General features: G+C 40.0%; 1 protein-coding gene across 1 annotated transcript in view; it reads left to right on the top strand.

Annotated features, from left to right (window-relative positions):
• Ccny (cyclin Y) overlaps nucleotides 1–19,834 on the top strand; it is a 90,103-nt gene that overhangs the window by 61,685 nt on the left and 8,584 nt on the right. Inside the window, exons 4-7 of the mRNA XM_005345931.3 lie at nucleotides 271–306; nucleotides 3,749–3,806; nucleotides 3,898–4,017; nucleotides 11,749–11,915. Of these exons, the coding sequence (XP_005345988.1) occupies nucleotides 271–306; nucleotides 3,749–3,806; nucleotides 3,898–4,017; nucleotides 11,749–11,915 (381 nt within the window). The remainder of the gene's footprint in view (nucleotides 1–270; nucleotides 307–3,748; nucleotides 3,807–3,897; nucleotides 4,018–11,748; nucleotides 11,916–19,834) is intronic.

Here is a 19,834-nt window from a genome sequence, read left to right on the forward strand (position 1 = left end):
TTTTAAAAGTGAGGAAAGCTAAAACTCTGATAGAAAAGCTGTAACTTTCCACTGTTACTGTACTGTTTCCAAAAACAATCTCACAATTTCTGGAAGTGATCACCAGAGTGACTTAGTGTGAGGTATGTTCTGATCAGCACTCTGACTGAAATGGAGCTTTACAGATGGATTGTGTGGCTTTTAATTTAGTGATCTCTGCCTGATAGTGTCTAGTACATGAAATGGTGAGTGTGTTTATGGAACACTGAATTTCTATGTTTTGTTTTACAGTGTAGCTCTTGCAATATATTACCACATCAAAAACAGGTATGTGGACATGTAATTCCGCACTAAAAGTATCACATGTTGTCTTGTTAGTTCTTCTCGTTCCTAACCTTGAATTTATTGTTAACTCGTGTTTTGATAGACCTTCTACAGGTTAATGCACCGGAGTGCCAGGGAGGAGCGGAGCTCCTCCTGCCACAGCTGGTGACTGGTGCTGTGAGCAGACTGTGTGAGAAGGCCCAGAATTCCTCTTCACTGGTTATTTTCTGTACAACTTAACTAAGAATTCTGTGTTTTATAAAATCCTAGTTTTAGTTTGAATTCAGTGGGAAATTTTGACAAACTATGATAAAAGCTCTTCCTGATAAAAGTGTATCTTGCAATGGTTATATAAATTTGCCGAGTCTAGTAAAACTGGATTTTAGATCGTTCTTAAATAGTTAAGTATGAACCTGAGAAGGTGAGTTAGCAATTTAAAAGTTCTTCTTGTTGCTAAGTCACGAAGACCAGAATTTGGCTCTTAGTCACCCATATTGTATAGCTTGAAAACACCAATAGCTCCAGCTCCAAGGGATATGATGCCCTCTTCTGGCCTCCATGGGGGCAACTCCACATGTGGGCATACTTTCACACACAGGTACACTCACACTTTTTTTAAAGGAGGAAATAGGTTTTGTAGAGAAAATTCACCAGTCAAAAGTGTTCATTGCTTTTGCAGAGGACCTGAGTTTGGTTCCCAGTGCCCACATTGAGCAGCTCACAGCCTCATAGCTCCAGCTCCAAGTGCATATGACACCTTTGACTTCTGCATAGTAGTCACCTGCACTCACATGCACAGACACACAGACAAATAATTAAAAATAATAAAAATAATTTAAAAGGAAGAAAAATATAATAATTGATTTGTTTGCTAATTTAATTGTGCTTCAGGTCTGGCGCCTTAAGCCGTATCTGTAATTCATTCTTTCCAAACATGTTTTCCCCAGTAGTGAGAAGTTGAACGCTGTCTGCAGAGCACTGAGTGTAGATCATTTCAGGTTTTTGTCATGAAATGTACCAAACTTTTTTTCAGTGATTTCCTTTTATTGGACTTTTTCAATGTACCCACTTAATTTTCATAAACACAGAGGCCACTTAACTACAGTCACATTTCAGTAACTAATGTGGTATGTTTGTAGACATAATATTAAGTGCAAAACTAGTTTGAGAACAGGAAGGGCCACGAAACAGAGCGAGACAGGTCCCATAACTCCTCATTCTGTTTGCACATGGGAGAGTTGAGAGGCCATGGAGTGCAATGTAGATGGTAGTGTCTGGGGAACAGTGTTAGGGAAGCACAGCTCTGTGAAGCAGACATTTTACATGTAAGACAGGTAGAACAGCTTTGGCATCTGAGCTGGGATATCAGTAGCAGTGCAGATTTTGTCCTATCATTTCTTTGGTACAAATCCAAACTTTGAAAACACTAAAGCTGAAACTATATGTAAGACCAGTAGTGAGAAGCAGATGTTCTTTTAAACCAGCTTAGCATCTTTAAGAGATTTCTTTGTTCTTGTTTTGTGGTTGAGAATTGAGCCAAGAGTTCCATGGATGTTAAGCATGCCCTCTTCAGTGACGTATATCCCAAGCCAGCAGTGATCCAAAGTGCTGTGTAGTTCAAGGCATTATGAGATCAGAAACCAGCCCAAGGTGCTGTGTGGAGCACACACCAGTAACCCAAAGCACTATATGAACCTGAAGCTAACAGCACAAAGTACTGTATACCTGAGGTCAGCATCCTAAGGTGCTGTGTGGACCAGAGGCCACGGCCCTATTTGCCACATGTAGACTGATGGCCAGTAGCCTTGTCAACTGTAAGGCCCAGTGCTTATAAACATTGTTCTCTTCACAGTCCTTCTGTATTACTTTATAAAATTGATACACAAACCACACATGCTGATGAGAAATTTACTACAGTGTGAAATGTAATTTTACCATTTATTAGAAGGAAAACAAACTTGAAGATTTGTGTGATAGATGTGCTTGTTTATTTTTACATGAAGAAATCTTAGTTGAATATTTATACTGCAGGGCACGAAGACTTTTGAACGTTTTTCTGGATTTGTTGATACTTTCATAATTTTTAATGGTGCAGATGCTGCTTCACATATATACCCAATACAAAAATAGAAGAAGTGTGTTTAGTACCATTTCAGAAATTGCAGAAAATTCTGTTCTTTCTTATACCAGATTTACTGCATGGTAGTTTATGAAATTCAAGTCATCAACTCATACTGTATTTTCTAAGGTCAGATCTTATAACACACCATAATCCAGAGAGACATTAAGTTTGATGTTGCCATGCTGAGACATGACAGTAGGAAAATACTAAAATTCTTTATTTTTCTTAATTAAACCGTTATGCTTCTATAAGGTCAAATACCTTTGTATGTACAGTAAAAACGCTACAGTTCATAATTTCCAGTAGTCTCAAGTCCCAGCTGGGTGATTCAGGCAGTTTCCTTGGCATTGTGGGGCTGCAAGGTACAGTATGTGTACAGTGTGTTCAGAATAAAAGCCATAGTACAATCACGTGATCCAGTACAGGTGAGTGCTGCTAGAAATGTCTCAGGCTCGATTCCTTTATTGGTGGAGTTCTTAGTGTGTCTTGTGGGCATTTAAAACTAATATTTGTTGCCTGCTGCGTACCCCTTTCCCCAAACTGCTTCACATATGGTTACCAACAGTCAGAAAAAATGTTAAAATTAGATCATTTTAGATTTGGTTCATTTGAAAATCAGAGGGGATCATGAGAGAGAAGATGGAAAACAGCAGTGGAATACATGAGATTTAAAAAAAAAAAATAGACAGGAACTGACTAGGGTAGGAAGAAAAGCAGCCGGGGGGCTGGAGAGATGGCTCAGAGGTTAAGAGCACTGGTTGCTCTTCCAGAGGTCCTCAGTTCAATTCCCAGCAACCACATGGTGGCTCACGACCATCTGTACTGAGATCTGGCACCCTCTTCTGGCGTGTGGGCATGCATCGAGGCAGAATGTTGTATACATAATAAATAAATAAATCTTAAAAAAAAAGAAAGAAAGCAAAGAAAAGCAGCCAGAGTTGGAGAGAAAACATGGGGAAGGGGAATGTGGAAGAGGAATGAACAAGAACAACATAAATGACACATGTATGAAGATGTCAAGATGAAACCCATTATTACTCTGTATGTTAACCTAAGAAATTGAGAGGGAAAATTTGGAAAAACCAACATTTTTGCTTAATTCACCTTGAGGTTTTTATCTCTGCGGATTCAACAGCAGCAGCAGCAACAAAAATGATTTAATACTGTACCTGGAAAAAATAACTCCATTATTGACAAATAACCAGCAGTGTTTCTTAAATTTTGCAGTTTCTGTTTGTTGAACTGAAATGTGTTTTGTTTCATTTTGAGTGACATTTATTCTACAGAAAGTAAACTCTGATTTCTATTGCTTTTCCTCACTAGGGACCCAGATGGAAGGATGCTCTTAGATATTTTTGATGAAAACCTCCACCCTCTTTCGGTAATCGCCTTCTTGTGTTTCATGAGATGGTTTAGTGATCTGTTCTTGGTCCTGTCAGGTGGCAGTCATTTGAAAACTTCCTGTTTTCTAGAAATCCGAAGTGCCACCAGATTATGACAAACACAACCCAGAGCAGAAGCAGATTTACCGGTTCGTTCGGACACTGTTCAGTGCTGCTCAGCTGACAGCTGAATGTGCCATTGTCACCCTGGTGAGTGCGACTGCAGAGACTCTTTACCAGGTGATCCTGAGTAAACTTGTAGAGGCTTATGTCTTCTGTGAGACTAGAGAATGGATATCTTCAGAGTGTGGAGTGTTTGAAAGTCCCATTCGAAAGTCACGTATGATGTCCCATTCAAAACCTGTCAGTGCTATCAGTGCTGAGGTTTTCACTGCGGATGACTCCCACAGGGCTGATGTACTATGGACCAAGAACATCCTCACCCAATGTCTGGTTTCTTTTTGTTCACTCCCCACAATAATCTTAATGACAATAGAATGTAGTCAGGCACACATACAAGATGTGGTGAAATGTCAGTGAATTATGTGTATCTATGGCCTAGTAACTATGACTAGCTTCTTTGTTTTGTATAAATGTGTCTGTTAGACATGCAGATAGTATGGAAACCTGCATTTTAAGGCTCAAGTTAGGAATAAAAAACTATTGCTAGGATGTTAAAACTTCATGTTGTTTAGGAACTAGGTCTAAGAGTGGACCCTCATCATCCCTGACCCTTACACTGCATGTCACTCAGAAGTGAGCTTTCCCTGTTACGAAGCATGCCAGGAGAACAGACTCTGGCTCCCTAGTTTCTGGGGAGACTGTTGTCTAACAGAAGATTTGGCCCCGAGTCTCTCCACACTAGTTTTTATGACCTGGACTAACTCAACAGTTAGCCATTTGCTCATTTATGTATTGGTTCATGATTGTTCACTGCCTGGCTGGCTACAGGGTGAGACCTGTCCATATAATCCTTCCTGATCTAGAATGGCCGTAGGTTCTGAGATCAAATTGGGAAGTAGATGCATTGTTTCCTAACAAGAATTTATACTACAAAACAGGAATTCAGCAGTATGGTTTCCAGAAAAGAAGGGCTGAAAAATCAGGAGACCATTGATGAGATTAAGGGTAAAATTTATGCTATAAGAAAACTGAGTTATTATAAATAATATACAGATTAGTATGTTTCACTGACATTTCCATTCATGATAAAAAATACCAACATTGTGTGTTGATCATCCTAAGTGTTCCTCATCTTTCTTGTCCTCTCCCTGTTCTCTTTCCCCTCATGGCAGTCTTGGAAGCAGGAAACCTTGAGTTCACTATTGTATATGCCGCTCTCTTGATACCTCATAGATGATTGGGACAGTCTCCAGATCTGCAAAGATTACCTTTAAAGAGCAAAAGATAGAGTGTTCCTCTGATTACAAATTCTAAGAAGTTTGTATGTGTGCTTGTAGGTTTGAGGTTTTCTTAGTAGTCACTCTTAGTTATATAGAAATAGTGTTGGAAGAGCAGAAAGAACCAAGCTTCCAAGTGGGAATCTTAGTTAATGCTTGCTCATCCAGCTTTCAGTAAAAGCTCCAAAGCAACTAAAGCAGTGTTTCCATTTTTACTGTAGGGAACCCTCAGACTTTCAGACTTGTTCTATAACAAAGTACTGTGAACTGGTAAAGAATTTATCTGGATTTGGTGGCATGCAGCAAGAATCCTAGATACTTGGGAGACTGAGGCAGGAGGATTACTTGTGCCCTGAAGTTTAATGCCAGCATATGCAACACAAAAATCCTAGGAAGTAAGGGGTAGGGAGAAATGAGGAAGTGGGAGGGAGAGGCAGGAAGGGGCAATGATGCAGTGCTAGGGATCAAATCGCACAATAGCTCTGTCAGTGAGCTGCCGCCTTGAGTGTGCTGAAAAATATATACATATATGTGTGTGTGTGTGTGTATATATATATATACACATATATATGTGTGTGTATATATATATATGTGTGTGTATATATATATATATATATATATATATATATAGTATCAAGTACTAAAAATCCAAGTGGAAAAGTTTTAGAATTTTATAAACAGGAAGCTATAATTATTTCCTTAAAATAATTTGTTTCTTGGTCACAAGTTAGAATATGTAGAACATCAGGGAGTGCTGAGAGTTTGGATAATATTTCTCATGCCCTAACATAGACTGATAATATATGAATTAAAATATAACTGGGAGTGGAATGAAGCTGTCAACTTATGTTGCTGACTTGATCTTAGCCTTATTGGAGCCATATCTGTTGGGCTAAGCAGAATAGCTATAATACTACAGGATTAACACCCAAAAAGAAATTGTGTCATGTTTGAATTCAGACCATATACCTGACCTTGCATAATTTTTTAAATTCATGTTGGAATAATTTTATCTTTGTTGGAGTTGTGTTTATGTGTGTCCTTGATTTGGTGAGTTTGCATTTAATCTCCCATCCCAAAATGCCTTTGAAAACTTTTCTTTGTCTGCAGTCGACAGAGTACTCTATAGCTCCAGAGTTGGCACTAAACTGTGTTGTCTAGAGATTCGTTAGGACAGTCTTTCACGTGACTGTAGTATGAAGTTTTAATTGAACAGTATCCTGTTAGCACTTTCTGGAGATATTGTCCATAAAAATCAGTTGGATATTACTTTACTTGGTATAGAATTAAAATATACTAATGGGGACCCCCCTCCCAAATATGATGACAAGTTCTGCTGAATCACATGCTAGTAAGATGTGCTCACTGTAATTGTCTCCTGTGGTGTAACAGCTGCTTTCCTCACATGTAACATGTTATGATGATGTTATAGTGATGTCTCCTTCCTTCATTAAGCCCTAATTAATATGAATAGCATGTCATAAAACATGTTGGTTCTTTTCAGGCAATATCTAGTGTATTACTAGTATCCATCAACTAAGGTAGTTTTAGCTCAAAATTTCATAGCCACCTTTCTGCCTGAGCCAGTGGAAATTATTTTATTGCAGAGGCTAACCCAACTCAGGTGCATAGAAACTCTTACCATGATGTGGGAGATGTCACATCCTGCCTCCAGTTTCTATGAATAAGAGACTTAGGTATTCCAGTTTCTGTTTTTTGGAAGAGTCTGTTGTCAAGCTTTGGGAAAGTATAACCCAGGTTCCCTAGGATGCCCAGCTGAAAGTGAAACTGGCCCACCCAGTTATTTATTTTTATACAAATAAAAAAGAATGGTCTAAAATACTGCCTCACTGCTGATGTTCCAGTATGATAAATACCATCTAAAACTGGGATCTCCAGAAGTTGTTTCTGAACTTTTGAGTAACTTTCATTTATATAGTCAACACCAGACTCTCATCCTTGTGGCAGATATTCAGAGCCAGCCACAAAGATTCTTGTAGAGCAGTCCATGCTCTGCCCTGTGATTTCCTGGTCTTCCCTAGATGGCCTCCGATTCTTATGGGTAACTCAGAAGAATGAATTATCTGTTACTCTGAGCTGCCCCTCAAAACCTCATTGCTTTAGCTTGTTCTGTTTGTGCCAGTTCTTTCCTGAATGCCATGGTATATGGTCATTTTCCCCATTAACTTCTGCTGAATCTTTTTGCACTAAGGCTATATTATTCCTGTCCCACCGAGGCAGCTTACAATTCTAAGTATATGCCATCTATGGTTGTCTATTGGGCTTGAGGGTGTGTTAAAAATAGACACTTTGGGAGCATCACTCTGTCCCAGCCTTGTGCAGGGTACCACACACTGGAACTGAGACAAATCTTCTGTCATCAGGAACTTATGAGTTTATTCTAGGAAGAGAGAGGAAAAAGACAAACTATACTGAAATATGTCCAGATTTTTATTACTTCAGTAAGTCCAGAGTCTTTTACACAATTTACTGACTCTTTGGAATCTGAAATGTTAGTTCTTGCTGGGTATGGTGGCACACAACTGTGCCTGTAGTCCCAACACTGGGGAAGTGGAAACATGAAGATTCAAGTTTGACCTGGGCTGTGGGTATATTCCAAGTCATCATGAGCCACACCGTGAAGCCCTGTGTCCAAGAAGCAGAAAGATGTTTCTTTTCTTAACAGTTTTTCCTTTGTGTTCAGAGTGTGTCCCAGTCCATCCTGCATAACACATGGTATCAGAAAGTAGTTATAAAGTAGTATATAAAAATCTACATCTTCAAGATCTTAAAAATTGATATCCATTAGTGAATCACTGAAAACAGAACAGTGATCTATGGGAACAGGGCAACTGTTACTCTGTCTTCTGCACATACCTGGCAAAGCTTGCTTCAGTGGGAAGGGCAGTGGGAAACCCTTGATTTTTCAACAACTTTGGGTAGAACAATTTCCCTATATCTGGCTCAGGGGAAGGAGATGGATGCTATTAGAGGAGCTAGTCCAGGAACCCTACCTCACTGACTTTTGCTTTCCTCAAACAGCCAAGATTTCACTTCTAGAAGGAAATTTTTCTTTTACCCTCTTCCTCCTCATCTCCAACACCCTCACCCCAGCCTTCACTCTTTTTGATTTTTTGAGACAGGGTTTCTCTGTGGAACAGCCCTGGCTGTCCTAGAACTCACTCTGTAGACCAGGCTGGCCTCGAATTAACTGAGATCTGCCTGCCTCTGCCTCCCAAGTGCTATGATTAAAGGCGTGTGCCACCACCACCCAGCCAGCCTTCAGTCTTACTGCTTCCCTATCACTTATCCTGAACTTCTTACTTTTATTTTGTTGGTCACTATAAGAGACAGAAATTCCATTTTCTTCCTGGGTACTTAGAAGTGTGTGAAGTAGCCTTTCATTCTTCGTACAGGAATGAGCCCACCAAAGAGAATAAGCCTGTACTGACTCCTCTCCCCACCCAATCCTACCCCATCTTTCTGTCTCCAGCTTCAAACCAGGGAAGGAGCGTCCCTGCCTCTGCTGCTCTTCACCTCAGGCCTTGGATCTGTTCTGCCTGCTCAGCATGCTCACAACTTAGGAACATCTTTTGATACATCTTAGACACAACATCTGGTCAACTTACATAGCCTCTTCCCTCTGGTATCTCCTCTTCCTAATGACTATGGCATTAGCCAGCTGCACATTCCAGAAGCCTCAGGTGCTTCCAAGGTGGCTGCCGTTAATGACTTTGAGGTCATTTCCTGTTGTGGGAGGTCACTTGTTCATTTCCCGGTTGCCCAGACTCCTGAAGTAATTACACAGAAACTATAGTATTTACAATACTGCTTATTCAATTAACTTATGCATATTTCTAGCTCACGCTTATCTCTTAAATTAACCTATTTCTATTATTTTATATTTTACCATGAGGTTCATGGCCTACCTGCAAGGTTCTGGCTCCCATCTGTCTCTGGCGGGGCTACATGACTTCTCATGACTCCACCTTCTTTCTTCCAGAATTCAGTTTAGTTTTCCCCACCTAGCTCTACTCTGCCTTATCACAGGCCAAGCCAGCTTCTTTATTCATTAACCAATAAAAGCAACACAGGTCCAGAAAAACTTCCCATACCAGTTTCCTGTAAGTGGACTATATCAAGAGGGTCCCCACTTTAAGTGCTGCTTCTCTCTGTTCAGCCTGATTCATAGTTTTCCTTCCAATTCCTTCCAATGGCTACTTTCCAGTCAGTGGTATTGCATGGCCCTTCTCTGACCTGAAGTTAGTGCTGCCACCTGGAGGCTCCTGACCTCTCTCTCTGTCTTTGTACATCATTGTATAAATCTCTGTGTATGTCACAGGTTACTTCAGCTAATCTAACTTTATTGCTATATAGTCCACGTAAATGCCTGAGTGTATACTGGGAAAAGGCTTCTGATCTGTGGCCAACTTTTCTAGCCTACTGAATCTTGTTGACCTTTTTAAGTTTACTTTGTTTAAATTATCTTGTTCCTTATTAAGTGCAGGGGCAAATGTTTATAAATAACTCACAGTCTCATAAAGAGACCTCTGGCTTCATTATGTGTCACAGCATCCAAGGCGTAAGGAAGACCTTCAGGTAGATAAGGATATCTCCCTAAAAGTGGGAAAAATAGTATGTTCAAAACTTTCCTGGGGAAGCTTAGAAGCAGTACTCTTTGGGGAAAGTATAAATGAGTCATAAGAAATTTTCTATTAACCTAGTATACCCAAATTATACAAATACTGAAAGTCCCCCAAGTATGCAACAGGCAGAGATCATAACCAAAAGTGGCACATCAGCTAACATGCTGCTCAACTGTGCTGGGTCTTTGTCAAGCAGCTGTGCTGGCTTTATGCCTTTTGCTGTTCCCATCAAATAGAACCTCTGTAACATCCAGCAAGATGGCTCAGCAGGTGGAGACACTTGTTGCACAAACCTGGAGATCTGCCTTCCATCCCCAGAGCCCACAGAAAAGTGAAAGGAGAGAGCTGACTGCATAAAGATGTTCTCTCACCTCCACCTATGCAGCATGGCACACCTTCACGCATCATACATACACAAAAGTGATTTTTAAAGATAAAATTACTTTATAGGTCAGTGACTTTTTGGAAATTAATAAAGACTGAGTGTGAAATACCTCGTAGATTAAAAAATGCATAAGTAGCCGGGCGGTGGTGGTGCACGCCTTTAATCCCAGCACGCGGGAGGCAGAAGCAGGCGGATCTCTGTGAGTTAGAGGCCAGCCTGGTCTAGAAGAGCTAGTTCCAGGACAGGAACCAAAAAACTACAGAGAAACCCTGTCTCGAAAATCAAAAAAATAAATAAATAAATAAAAAATAAAAATAAAAAATGCATAGGTTTGTAGCCTTTACATTCTTTATGTGGGAATATATTTTAACCTGTGGCTGTTGGAATTTATACCAGCCTCAATATTTACAAGATCAGCTACGTTTTCACTGTCACAGCTTTTGACCTCCAGCCTAATCCTAATAAGACTCTCGGGACCTTCAACCTTTTAGAAATAAGTATGTCCTGGTGAAACATGATTAATAAAAACCCAGAGACAGAAATTGGGATTCCAACTGAAGATCTGAAAAGCAGAGCAGCCAGCCACTGACTCTTACCTCTACTTCAGATTGAAATGGCGACCTGCCTCCAGGAATCTCAGAATGAGACTAAGCCTCAGAGGTGTTTTCTCCCATGTTATAATCCTCTCTAGGGCTGGGATTAAAGGCATGTACACCCAGTTTCTGTGGCAACTAGTGTGGCTACTGGGATTAAAGGTGTGTGTTAACACTGCCTTGTCTGTAAGTCTGACCAGTGGGGCTGTTTTACTCTCTGATCTTGACGGAAGTTTTATTTACTAAAATACAAATGAAATACCACTGCATCCTGGACAGTTACAGCTTTCAGGTCAGTGTTTTTATGCAGTTCTCGGTGTGCAAAGGAGGAGTTCTTTGTTTCTTTCTTATGCTTTCTCTTGGGCTCCTTTCCTTTTTGTTGTTTGTTTTGTCAATCCCAATATGTGTTTGATTTATTTTACTATAGTTTATAATATTAGTCCTTAGAAGCCTGTTTCTTTTCTAACGAGAGACAGAAAGGGAGAAGATCTGGATGAAATAGGAGGTGGAGAGAAACTGGGAGGAATAGAAGGAGGGAAAACTATAATCAGAATATAGTTTGTGAGAAAAAAATCTATTTTCAATTAAAGAAAAAATAGAGAAAAAAAGAAAAAATAGATTAAAAATTAAATAGATTATATTTAATTTATATTTTAAGTATGTTCAACAAATTTTTATGTATATATGTATATTTAATATATTTTTGTCATTGCCCTTGAATTTGTTTGCTCTTATAAATGACATCATTTTCAAAACTTTTTTTTTTAACTGATTACAGCAGATAGTCATATAAAGAAATAAGTATGTCCAGGTAGCCCCTGCCTAAAAGATTGTCGAGGTGGGATTTATGCTGAGTTTACTTTGATGGAAGAGACAACTTGAAAGCACTTAGCATTGGCTTCCTCATGTCTCCTCAGGTATACCTTGAAAGGCTCTTGACGTATGCAGAGATTGACATCTGTCCAGCCAACTGGAAGCGCATTGTTCTAGGGGCAATCCTGCTGGCCTCTAAGGTGTGGGATGACCAGGCTGTGTGGAATGTAGATTACTGCCAGATCCTGAAAGACATCACAGTGGAGGACATGTAAGTGTGGCCATCACTCTGTTTCAGGGCTGAGTAGAGGCAGAGCATGCCTCTTTTGAATGGCCTGTACAGTCTAGCTGCTGGGTCCAGCCTTGGCTTGTATTCAGGTCCTGAGATAGGGAAGGGGTGTTGGATGAAGGAAAATTTCTGACCACCAAGTGAATTGCCCGCAGGTGACCCCACAAAACTCAAACTGTCTTTATTTATACTTAAACAGACTTTTTTTTTTTACATGGACAGCTTTATTATTGGCTTCTATTTTTGACTTTTAAGAAATACATCATAAACTTTATGAAAGCCCCCATTGTTCCCCTGTATATTTCCCCAAATATACCTTCCTACCCCCTATAAAATCTTATTCTAGATATAGAGTTCAGTGTTTTTTTGCAGGCTTAACGATATAATGAGCCAGGCACTTCCATCAGCTGGCAGCTATTGTGGTTACAAAGTTAAAAAGTAATAGACATGGGCCACATGCCTTAAGGACAACAATATTCAAAACCGAGCAATTCTTCCTTATCTACAAGATATGCTTTTATACAGTTCCCTTTTTCACAAGAGGGTCTCATGTCTTGATCTCTCTGTAAAAGGCAGACTTTGCTAAGGCACTCTTTCCCATCTTACTATCCCATACTTCTTTCACCAACATAAACTCCGGTGTGTGGCAAAGATGGATCTCTCCATCCCATATTTTACATTGCATTTTCTCCCATTGGATCATACTAGATCCTATCATTAATTCTATATGCTTGATGCCCTGAGAACTTACTCTCAGTGGTTGGCACTGTGTGAATTCCTGAGGCTTTTCCATAATCTGTGTATGCATGCCTTACTCCCCTTTCCAGAACTGTAAGACATGGCTAATGTTCCAAGTATTGCTTTCTCACATGTACCTAAGTATCTCTATTGAGTTAGAAAAGTTCCTAAGATTAGGAATTGTAGTTAGCAATTCCAGATAAGAAATTTGAGAAGCATTAGCTGCCTACTGAAACTTAGAGAAAAATATTCAAAAAAGAGCAGAATTTCCAGGGAAAATTACAGCTGTTGCAAGTGTGACTGACAAAACTATAAGCTGCCCAAAGAATTAACAATATAATGAGAGAGAAAAGAGCATGCCAATTTCATGAATTTTGCAAATTCCTATCCTGATCCATGGATTTATTGGTTCTTGCCAAATGAGAATCCATTTCCATGGGTGCCTTGCCCCAAGGAAACCTTTTGGACAGGTAGTCATATGCTGATCCAAGACTAGGCTACATGGCTCCTGACATAGAGTGAATAAATTTGGCTAAATGTTGTCAGGCCCCACAGGTAACCTGCCTCTGGACATATAGTGAACTGTATTTCTTGTCATTGTGATCATGAATAGGTGCTGGAAATACTTTCCAGTTTTGTGAAAGTATTTACTGAAACTTTTAACAGGTAAATACTCCTTTGGGGGTTTGTATTTGGACTCCTGTGTCACTTCAGACCAGTAACAAAGCCCATGCTCCTGTGATCAACGAGTCTAACCCAAGAAACTCAGTAGCTAGAATAACATGTGTCCATTTGGCTTCAGAAAGCACGTTCCAACTTTTGATATATTTGACAAGTTCAAATACTAAAAATCATCCATGTATTCCTGGGGCTTGATGTGCACTAGCATCATTCTTCCATTCTTTTTTTATTTTTGGTTTTTCAAGACAGGGTTTCTCTGTAGAAACCTTTTATGAGGCTGTCCTGGAACTTGCTCTTGCAGAGACCAGACTGGCCTCTAACTCACAGAGATCCACCTGCCTCTGCCTCCCGAGTGTTGGGATTAAAGGCGTGTGCCACCACAGCCTGGCTCATCCTTCCATTCTTTCTTCAAGCCCTGTGGAGGTGTCTCCATGTGGAAAGAGCTGTCCACCTGGCTCCCAGGGCCATGTGAGGATTTCCTAGCTGACTGTTAGAATTATCAGTTGACCTACACCAGAAGTCACAGAAGCGCTCAGCTCTCCCAACCACCTGGAGTCAGTTATAGTTGGTTATCACTTCTGGCATTCTTTGCCTGGCTTAGCTCTTTAGCTAAGCTCCCTGAGGAACTTTCTAACAGGAGGTTACCAGCTGTATCCCAATTGTGCCACATTCTTGAGCCCAATAAGCCTAGAGTGAGAATCTTTATGCAGCCTGTTGGAAAAGTCACCAGGCTATAGGCATATTGACATGCTGGCCTCAGATCCTTACCAGCCTCCCTCACTACTGCCTCCTGCTTCAGTGAAACCTTATTCTGTGATACCCATCAAAGCTCACAGACTCAGCTCTGCTTCTGCGTCTGTGAGCCCTTTCTGTGTCTGCTGTTTTGTCACAATAAGAGGAAGTTATTATTAGCTGATTTCACAGGAGAACAAAGTTCTTTACCATATTTCAGGGTGAGAGAATGAGAGAAGCTTCTAAAGCACTGTCATTCTGACCCACGGGAGACAAGTTCTTAATACATGCAATTCTAGCCCAGGCTTCTTCTTAGGGATTACTTTTTCATTAGCTCCCTGATAACCTTCAACTCTTTATTGCATGCCAAGGAATGTATCTGCTTGACGCTTCCTGTTTGTGAGCATGAGTAATGACTTGGGACTCTGTGAGGTGGGGTGCCTGAGTTCTTTGTACAGTTATATCTATCCACTTAGAATAAAATAGCTACTGAACTGAGACTACCTTCAGCATACAGTTATTACTTATAACCCAGATGCTTACAAAAAAGTGAGACAATATAGATGAACAAGGCATTGACTGACATGGCGCGGGGGGAGGGGGGTGCTGTGTATTAGTCTCTAGGCTGTGAAGAAGGCCAGAATATTCATTTCTTAATTCATTCTCTCCCTGTCTAAAAATGATGAGAGAGTAAAAATTACATTTACTTTAAAATTCCAGGTATAATGAAGTTTAAAATAATCATGATATGAAAAGCTGCTTTGACTGTACGATGGCAGCATCAACAGTAATATTTCTGCAATTTACTGAATACATCCTAGACACAAAGGAACAGCTTTTGTATGTTTGTATGTTATTGATGGCTCATGGTTACCCATAAGTGCTGATATTATCTCCATCGAGATGAATTCAAGGTACCAAGAAATTAAGGATGGCCAAGTCCCTTGACTATTAAGTAGTAAGGCCAGAATTTTGATTTCTTCTCGTGGGAGCAGTTTCTTTCAACTATAATGTTTTTAAATGACTTTTCTTGAAATTCAAGTACTTTTCTACACACACACACACACACACACACACACACACACACACAGAAAATTTGGCCAGTGTTCATTCAGCTGAAATTCGTTGTAAAGAATTGTTTGGGGGCTGGAGATAGAGCTCAAAAGGCCTGCCTCACACATCTAAGATTCTGGGTTGGGCCTCCACTATTTACAAAAAAGAGATTATTTTGATGACAAAAGAATATATACTTTTGTTGGACCCTCAGTATCTTAAGCAGTTAGATATTATAATGAGGTTGGAATTTTTTTCCTTGAAGGAAACTGCTTCTTCGTGATTTGAAAGCATTATGGTGCATGTAGTAACAGTACTCTTGCAGAAGTTCTATGTGTTCCATATCTTGTTAAAAGACAAGTAATTGTATTTTACACTGCTTTCTGACCTTTTTTTTTGAGCCTTGTTGCTGACCAAACTCACTCATTGATAGACAAGCCACAAGCTGACACTCATCAGGATATTAGCATTTGCTGGATGGCTTCATGGTGGTGACTGAGCAGGGGGGAAAAGCACATAGGAGCACTTGGTTCTAAAGTGTAGACTGTAATCAGGTTTGGTGACAGAATCTTGCAATCCCCAACATTTGGAGGTAGAGACAGGGAGATCCAGAGTTCATGGCCAGAGTGTCAGTAGTTCTCTTGAAGAAAATGGAAGGTGACCTCATCCATGGCCTTCTTGCGCCCCCTCACCTGCCTCTGGAGACTCCAAGCCTCCATCAGGCCTGCTCCTTTCTCTCCTGACTAAATAGCAATCTTTTTAGGCACTTTTGTGATGATCCCGCCATTTGTTCTGAAAACCAAATTTCCTGTTTTGAATAGGCTGTTAATCTATAGTGTGTGTGTGTGTGTGTGTGTGTGTGTGTGTGTGTGTGTGTGTGTATTGAAGCTTTTTCAGTAAGTAGAATGTCACTCATCTTTAATCCTAGCACACAGGAGGAGTCCCAGACCAACCAAATACCAAGACTTACCTCAGAGATAGCAAGGGACAGGTTTCTCTCAACATAATATGTGATTAATACCATTTAAAGTTGTAAGTGTGAACTAGCGCCTGAGTCCCAACATTATGAGTCCGTGTTCTCAGAGTGAGGTTTTAGAGTGTCCCCTTTCCTCATTGAGCTCTATTTCTTTTTGAGTTTGCTCCATCATTAATCTTTTCCTTAAAATTACCCGTAATAGAAAATGTGCATACAGACTGGAACTGTAGTGCTAATATCTGGACTACAATAGTGTCACTTATAGTCGGGCGGTAGTAGCGCAGGCCTTTAATCCTAGCACTTGGGAGGCAGAGGCAGGCAGATCTCTGTGAGTTTGAAGTCAGCCTGGTCTACAATAGCTAGCTGCAGGACAGGCTCCAAAAGGCTCCAAAGCTATAGAGACACCCTATCACCAAAAGAAAAAGAAAAAAGTGTCACTTACAAAAACTTCTTCATCTCATTAGCACTCAGTTGATAAGGACTGTATAAAGAGTCAGGTGTGGTGGCACACAGCTAAATCCCATCACTAAGAGATAGTGTAGGAGTATGAATTCCAAACCAGCCTGGACCCTGTCTAAAAAAGAAAACAGAAAGTATGAATCTATAAAAAGTTAGGAGATAAACTAATCTGGGAAACAGATCTATTAAAGATATTGGTATAGCTGATCTTTCTTTTACTTTTTCATATTTCATGGATGATTGTTACCTAGTGACATAAGTTATTCCTGTTCTCTTACCTTTTATAATAGTCAAGAGGCTATGACATTCTAGGGATTTTGGTAAATCCTGCTTCACAGATAAGTCTTTCTGATATTCTAGATCTGTAAGGCCAAAGATAGATGCCCAAATGTTTTAGAGGAACCTTGGGTGAACTGTCCAGGAAACCAACTGTTTCTGTCATTTCTCATATTTTTTTGGAAGTTGCTTGTTTGTACTTCCTTTTTCCTCAGTTAATATTATTTCCTTCTTAGGTCTCTGATGGAGTTAAAGACTTTATAGTTACAGTTTTCCTTTTTACCAAATTCAGAAAAGAAATTCACTAAAGAAGTGTAAAGTATATAAGGTTAAGGTACATCGAAAGATAGTTTTGGATGCTAATACAAGTTAGGATAGAAAGTGAATTAAATACAAGACTTTGGCCTCAACAAGTTAGGATAGATACTGGAATATTTTCTTTGAATTTGTCAAATGCAAATGGACTAGACATTCTTGATGTATTTATTGTCTGTATATATTGTACATAGCTATTGTACTTACTGTACATAGTTTTATATTAGTTATGGCCTTTTTATTTTAGACAAAAAAGGGAAAACATGGTAATATTGTGTTTGTGCTATAAAACAAATAAGATCAGAGGCTAGGCAGTACTGGCACACACCTTTTATCCCTGCCCTTGGGAGGCAGAGGCAGATCTCTGTGAGTTCAAGACCACCCTGGGCTACATGAAATTGATCCAGTCTAAAAGAGAAACAAAGCCAGGTGGTGGTGGTTCACACCTTTGATCCAAGTTCTAAGGAGTCATACACTGTTAATCCCAACACTAGGGAGGTTGACTAAGTGGAGAGAGGAATATATAAGGTTGAACGAGACAGGAACTCAGGCATTCAGTCTGAGGATTCATAGGGACAGGATTGCCCTTTGATCTGAGGATTCAGTAGAACTAAGAACTAGTGACTGGCTGCTCTGCTTCTCTGATCTTTCAGCATTTACCCCTATATCTGACTCCAGGTTTTTATTGTTAAAGCTAATAAGCATTTGCGCTACACCTAATCAAATATGTCTGGTGTCCCTAGAAGAGGATATTAGGCCACAGACAGACAGAGAGATGGTGCAGAAAAGGTAGCCATCTGTAGCCGAGGAGAAAGGCCTTAGGAGATACCTTGGTCTTGGCCTTCCATCCTCCAGAACCATGAGAAAACATTTGTTGCTGGTATTTTGTCCCAGTTACCTGAGCACACTATTGCAGATTTCAGTGTTGGAAAATGTGTTCTCATTTTCTTGAACAAATACCTGAAAATGGGGAAGTAGCTTTGGAACTCAGTTCCAAAGGCATGTTTTCAAAAAGAAAGCTAACCCCTGCTAGAGCTGGAAACAAAGTCTCCAAAGAAATCCCCTTTAACTCAACTAGCTGGACACTGATGCAAATCAAGCACTTTCACCTTCCTCCCAGGCCCATGGGTTACTATGGTTACCATGATGCTGTGTTTCCAGCTGCCAGAGGTAGGAAGCAGAAGTGCTCAAAAAGTGCAACAGCACTGCCATGTTTTTCTCCAATTGTTAATCACCAACTTCTAGCTTAACTAGTTACACTTAAGAAATGTAGTCAGTGCACAAAAACTTACTAGAATTTTGTACTGGTTTAAAGTCCCATTCTTAATTAATCCTCCCAGTATCTGCCAGAAAGTGTTTTTTTTTAATTTATTTATTTATTAAAGATTTCTGTCTCTTCCCTGCCACCGCCTCCCATTTCCCTCCCCCTTCCCCAATCAAGTCCCCCTCCCTCGTCAGCCCAAAGAGCAATCAGGGTTCCCTGCCCTGTGGGAAGTCCAAGGTCTGCCAGAAAGTGTTATAGCCACACTACTTCTGAGACGTTAGTTGCCTCCTGTTCTTGTTTTTGTGATTCTGTGAAATTCATGCTTGTTAATTGTCTATGTGGGTATATAAACTGGAAACCATGTGGGATAAAAAAGAACAGAGAGGAAGAGCATCAAAAGAGGAACAGCAAACAACAGCAAGACATGGAAAGGAAACCATCAAGAAAGCATTGGAGAGAGCATAGGAAGAATAAATGAGGCTTGATAAAAAGACTTATGTGAGATAATTTATTTAAACCCTCAGATGTCTTAGTAAGTTTTTGCCTACTATAGCCATCCTTCTTAATCCTGAGAGTTTTAAACTCAGCCCCAAATAAACTTGAATATGTCTGTGTGCTGCTCAGGGTAAAGTCACATAGGGTTTACCTTCCTGCAGCTAACGGTCCTTGAATAATGTCCTCAGGGCTCATCTATTTTATGACCCGTCATCATTCTCTTTTTAAGACTGAATACTCTTTCGTTTCATACACAGTGCCCCATTTTGTTTACCCACTCACCTGTTGTGTAAGTGTGAATCCTAGTGCTGTGAACACTAGAGATGCCTTCTTGGGACCCTTCAGTCGTGTATTCCCCAAGGGTTGTTGCTACTGAGCTCAGTGCTTTAGAAAGACTGGCAAGGTACCAGCTTATGAAGTAACTCTACTCCACTTCTGAGTCCTGCTTTCAGCTTAACTAAATGTAACCAGTGCAGTTCTGTTTCTGTGCTGTCTTAAACTAGTGTAGCAGTTTCTTTTAAAAGGAGCTTTTATTTATTGACCGGAATGTGTTTCTTATAAATGTTGACACCAGAACTGTTTCCTCAGGATGACCCAGGTGAAGGAAGGAAATCAATAAAGCCTTTTTTCTTTTGTACCATTGTTAGTTTCCTGTTAACACAGTAAGCTTTCAGATCTTAATTCATTCTGTAGACAGAAAAATCAAAACTGGAAATTATTTTTTAATTTTATGAGTCTTGTTTGAATTTGCTAGGCTGGCCACAGACTCATGATCCTCCTCTGTCAAGTTCCAGAATGCTGGGAATATAGAATGAAGAGATTGTCTTCTTTGAATAAGCTCTGTAGTGATGCTCATTCATCACTAGGGGGCAGTCTGTACCCATAAGCTGTTGCTTCACACTCAATGGGATT

This window comes from Microtus ochrogaster, chromosome 4, assembly GCF_000317375.1.
Source record: "Microtus ochrogaster isolate Prairie Vole_2 chromosome 4, MicOch1.0, whole genome shotgun sequence".
NCBI lineage: Eukaryota > Metazoa > Chordata > Mammalia > Rodentia > Cricetidae > Microtus > Microtus ochrogaster.